The sequence below is a fragment of the Rhincodon typus genome, chromosome 7 (assembly GCF_021869965.1).
Source record: "Rhincodon typus isolate 14 chromosome 7, sRhiTyp1.1, whole genome shotgun sequence".
NCBI lineage: Eukaryota > Metazoa > Chordata > Chondrichthyes > Orectolobiformes > Rhincodontidae > Rhincodon > Rhincodon typus.
The window spans coordinates 95,249,492-95,255,136 of NC_063338.1; the positions used below are offsets into that span (position 1 = coordinate 95,249,492).

The 5,645-nt window shown below is 43.0% G+C and overlaps 1 protein-coding gene across 1 annotated transcript; it reads right to left on the reverse strand.

Annotated features, from left to right (window-relative positions):
• Window positions 1-481: 481 nt before the first annotated feature.
• On the reverse strand, window positions 482-3,505 carry LOC125483536 (obscurin-like protein 1). Its single transcript, XM_048599278.1, has 3 exons — window positions 3,370-3,505; window positions 2,842-3,117; window positions 482-816 (listed from the first exon to the last, which is right to left on the reverse strand). Exons 1-3 carry the CDS (start codon window positions 3,503-3,505, stop codon window positions 482-484), a joined length of 747 nt encoding a protein of 248 aa, XP_048455235.1.
• Between the last annotated feature and the right edge of the window lie 2,140 nt (window positions 3,506-5,645).

The window sequence follows — 5,645 nt, forward strand, 5'->3', positions numbered from 1 at the left end:
CAGACAGAGAGAGAGATAAAAGATTTCTCAACCAAAATGAGAACTACAGTTTCAATCTAATGTAAATAGTCCATTTCACTAGTTTAGTTTCAATTTAATTTCAGGTTTTCAAAGACTCGATGACAGTAAAATAAAGAAACACTGCTTCATGATCTTTGGGCTATCTGGTTGCTTCAATCCCTCAACAGAATAAGTTTCTAAGCACAGGAGATGATGGGTGAAGCGAATTGGTGCAATTAGATAGAGATGGGAGAATACTGGATGAACTGAAGATTATGGAGGATGCACAGTGGAAAACCGAGAAGACAACATTGGAACAGTCGTTTTTGGAAGAGACAGAGGCATGCAGCATGCTATCAGTAACGGTCAGGTTAAGAAAGGGCTAGAGACGGGCGAAATTACACAGGTGGAAGTCGGTGCTTTTGTAATGGGGAGGAAAAGCGATTGGAAGCTGAGCTCAGGGTCAAGCAGAATCCTGAGATTAGGAATGGTCAGGTTTAAGTTCAGACAGTTGAGGGCACTGAGCTCGATTTGTGTTACCTTCCACACGCACTCTGAATACAAGGCTGTCATTCTGGACATCACAGAGGTATTCTCCCGAGTCTGTCGTCCGAGCGTCCAGTACACGCAGTGACCGCAACGTTCCCTCCCTCCTAATGGAGATCCTCTCGTTTTCCAACACCTTTTCCCCGTCCTTGTACCATTTGGCAACACCATCTGGCCGAGACAGCTCACACTGGAGCATAACATCCTCGGAAGTCAAGTACTTGCGATCTGCCGGACCCCCAGTCTGTCTGATTATCTCAATCGGCGGCACTGCAGATAGAACCAGAGAGGCGTTGGTTTAATGGTGCATCAATAACAAGAATATGAATTTATTTACCACCTCTACCTTGTGCAGCTGGCTCAAGATGTACAATTAAACACAAGTTAACACCAAGACACATGAACATATCAGACAGGTATCAACACTTTTACATACAATTACACAGAGATTTACAACACAGAAATAGGCCATGCAACCCATCATGACTCTGTTGGCGCTAGTTCACGAGGACATCCTCCCAAACCTTTACATCTCACCCTTTCTGCACCACACATAGGTTCTCCATAAGTGTAACTGCACTCATCATTTCATTGATTCTGTGAGGGAGTGAGTTCCACATTCTCCTGACTTTCTAGTTCAGAAGTTTCAATGCATTCATAGCTGCCTTTATTAATGACCAATTAGATAACCAGGGGCAGTAATGGCATGGTGGTGTTATCAGCAAACTATTACTCCAGGTAATGTCTTGGGGCCCTGGGATTGAATACCACCAGATGTTGAAATTGAATCCAGCAAAACACTGGAATTGAACGTCTATTGATGACCATGATACCATTGTTGATTGTCAGGTAAAACCCAGCTGGTTCAATATTGTTTTTTACCTGGTCTGGCCTACATGTGACTCCAAACCCACAGTAACAGGGCTGAAAAAGTTATTTTCTCACAGAAGGTTATGGGTCTGTGTGATTCTGTTCCTGAAGTAGCAAGGGAAGCAGAGTCTTTAAATGTTTATCAGGTGGAGTAAATAAATTCTTGATAACCAAAGGGGTGAAATGCTATAACAGTTATTTTGGGAATCAGATCAGCCATGATCTCATTGTGTGGAAACCTAGAAAGTTCGAAGAAAGGAGCAGGAGGAGGCCATTTGGCCCTTCGAGCCTCTTCCACCATTCTTCACGGTCATGGCTGATCATCCGACTCAATAGCCTAATCCTGCTTTCTCATAACCACTGATCCCATTCGCCTCAAGTGCTATATCCAGCCACCTCTTGAATACATTCAATGACTTGGCATCAACTACTTCCTGTGGTGATGCATTCCACAGGCTCACCTCTCTTTGGGTGAAGAAATGTCTCCTCATCTCCGTCCTAAATCATCTATCCTGAATCCTCATACTGTGACCCCTGCTTCTGGACACACCCATCATTGGGAACACTCTCCCTGCATCTACCCTGTCCAGTCCTGTTAGAATTTTATAATTCTCTGTCAGATCCCCCCTGATTTGTCTGAATTCTAGCGAAACATTGCGAACCTAGTCAATCTCTCCTCAAGCATCAGATCCGCCATCCCCGGAATCGGCCTGGTAAACCTTCACTGCACTCCCTCGAGAGCAAGAGCATCCTTCGTCAGAAAAGGAGGCCAAAACCGCATGCAATATTCAGGAGCAGACCTGAGGGGCTGAGTGGCCTAGTCTTAATTTACATCCTTTTAAAGACTGGAGCCTTCAACAGTAGATGGCACTGGTAAGGATGGGCAGCAAGGGGCCACATTCAGGGACAGAGAGGATCAGACAGACAGAGAGACAAAGAATTCCTCAACCACGATGAGCAACTATAAGTCTGAATCCAATGTTAATATTCCATTATCCTGGTTTTAATCTTAATTTAACTTCATCTTTGTAAAGTCCTGATGCCAGGAGAATAAAGAAACACTTCTTCACGATCATTGGGCTGTCTAGGTGCTCAATCTCTTGATACAGTAAGTCGATGAGCACAGGAGCTGATTGGTGAATAGGCTTAGTGCAGTTTGGATACAGAGCAGAGAATATTGGATGAGCTGGAGAATATGGAGGACAGAAGATGAGAAACTAAGAGATGTCACAGGCACATAGCGCAGTGTCAGTAACTGTCAGGTTAAAGAAGTACTGGAGGCAGTACACAGATGGAGGTGGGTGTCCTTCTGATGGACAGCAGAAGGGATTGGAAGCTGAGTTCAGCATCAAGCAGCACCCTGACTTTGGGAATGGTCAGGGTCAAGCTCAGACAGTTGAGGGCACTGAGACCAAGCTTTGTTACCTTCCACGCACACTCTGAATACAATGCTGTCACTCTGGATATCACAGAGGTACTCTCCTGAGTCTGTTATCTGAGCGTCCAGTACTCGCAGTGACCGGAATGTTCCTTCACTCCCAATGGAGATCCTCTCGTTGTCCACCACCTTCTCCCCATCCTTGTACCATTTGGCAACACCATCCAGCCGAGTCAGCTCACACTGGAGTGTAACATCCTCGGAGGTCAAGTACTTGTGCTCTGTCGGACCCTCAATCTGTCTAATTATCTTGACCGGTGGCTCTGCAGATAGAAGCAGGGAAGTGTCAGTTTAATGGTGACTCTATAACAAGAACACGCATTTATTTAGCACCTCTACCTTTGTAGAGCTGTCTCAAGATGTGCAATCAAACTCAAGTTAACACGAGACACGCGAACATATTAGAACAGATGATCAATACCTTCACATACAGTTACAGAGAGGTTTACAACACAGAAATAGGCTGTTGAGACACTGTTGGTTCCAGAACACCTTTCCATACCTTTACATCTCACCCTTTTCTGCATAACTATCTTTGCTCACCCATAAGTTCCCCATAAATGTATTTGTACTTGTTATTTCATTCACACCATGTCGAAGCGAATACCACATTCTTCCACTTTCTGCATTAAGAAGCTTCTCTATATTCATGGCTGTTTTTATTAATGACCAATAAGATAACCAGGGGAGGTGATGGCATGGTTGTATTTTCATTAGACTATAACATAGATGATTTGGAGTTGGGGACCACATGTAACGTGTCAAAGTTTGCAGATGACACTAAGATGAGTGGTAGAGCAAAGTGTGCACAGGACTCTGAAAGTTTGCAGAGGGATATTGATTATGTGAGTGGGTGAAGGTCTAGAAGTGAATTCAATGTTGATGAATCTGAACTCATCTATTTTGATAGGATAAATAATAAAACGGACTATTGTATGACTAGTTAAAAAAACTGCAGCATGCTGCTATGCAGAGGGATCTGGGTGTCCTTGTGCATGAATTGGAGAAGGTTGGTTTGCAGGTACAACAGTAATTAAGAAGGAAAATGGAATTTTATCCTTCATTGCTAGAGGGATTGAGTTTAAAAGCAGGAGGTTATGTTGCAGCAGTATAGAGTGCTGGTGAGGCCATACCTGGACTATTGCGCGCAGTTTTGGTCTCCTTACTTGAGAAAGGAAGTACTTGCACTGGAGGGGGTGTAGAGAAGATTCAGTACATTGTTTCCAGAAATGAGACGGTTGGTTTATGAGGACAGGCTGAATACACTGGGATTATATTCATTGGAATTTAGAAGAATGAGGGGGGATCTTATAGAAACATACTAAGTTATAAAAGGAATAGATAAGTTAGAAACAGGGAGACTGTTTCCACTGGCGGGTGAAACTAGGACAAGAAGACATAGCCTCAGAATGAGGGGGACCATATTTAGGAATGAATTGGGGAGGATTTTCTTCACCCAAAGGGTTGTGAACCAGTGGAATTCCCTCCCCAGTGAAGTAGTTGAGGCTTCCTCGTTGAATGTTTTTAAAGCTAAGAAAGATAGTTTTTTGAATGGTAAAGGAATTGAGGGTTATGGTGAGAGGGTGGGTAAGTAGAACTGAGGCCATGAAAAGATCAGCCATGAACTTTTTAATCCAGAGACACAGGTAATTTCCTGGGGAACACGGGTTTGAAACCCGACAGTGCAAAAGTAGAAGTCGAATTCAATAAAATTCTGGGCATAAAAGTCTAATGATGACTATGAAAGCGATATCATTTGTTGGTGGGGAAAAAAGCCCACATGGTTCACTAATCTCCTTTAGGGAAGGAAATCAGCCATCCATACCCAGTCTGGGCCTACACGTGACTTCAGACTGGAATTGACTCTTAACCACCCTCCGGGCAACTAGGCCTGGTAATAAATGTTGGCCTAGCCAGTGATACCCTCTTCCATGAATGAATAAAAAAAAAATCTGGTCAAAGAGTTGGGCATTATTAAAGGAGGATCAAAAGGGAATTCCAGAGGTTATGCCCCAGTCAACAGAAGGGTTAGATGGTAAAAGTCAGGGATCAGCAAGCAACCAAATTCTGGAAGCCACAGAAAAGTTGGAGGGATGCCAGTCTGGAGGAGATGACAGAGATAAATTGAGGATGACCTTTGAGAGATTTGAAAACAACAATCAGAACTGTAAATGATTATGTTCCTGGTCTGAAGGCTAACAGTTAGGAAGCTAGGAAAACATGGCAGGGTAGCTCTGTTAATTAACGCACAACAGAAAGGGATGAAATTAAGTCTGAAAACCAGGATATAGAAATGGTTTGGATAGAGATGAGAAATGCCAAAGGCACGCAATCACTTGTGGGAGTCGTGCCCAGGCCCCTACTACTGAACACCCAGTTGCATGGTGTATAAAGAAAGAACACTGGCAGCTTTTCAGCAAGGTAGAGCATCGATCATAAAGAATTTTAATCTACATACATACGAGAAAATACACACGGATAAAAGTACATGGGAAGTTCATAGAATGTCTCCAGGGTAGTTTTATCAAACAGCAGACTTGACTGCTAAATAGAGGGCAGATTACACTTGATCTGGTATTGGGCAAAAATTGCAGCCCATAGTAAAAGTACCCCAGATAGCAGTTGTTAGCATTTGATTGAATTTTACATTTTGTTTGAAGCAGAGAAGAGTCGATCCAAGACTAGCCTTTTAAATTTAAATAAGGGCAGTTATTAACACATGAAAGCAAACTTAGCTAAAATGAACGAGAAAATTAGAAAAAAGCATAAACTGATAGAGATGCAGCAGCAA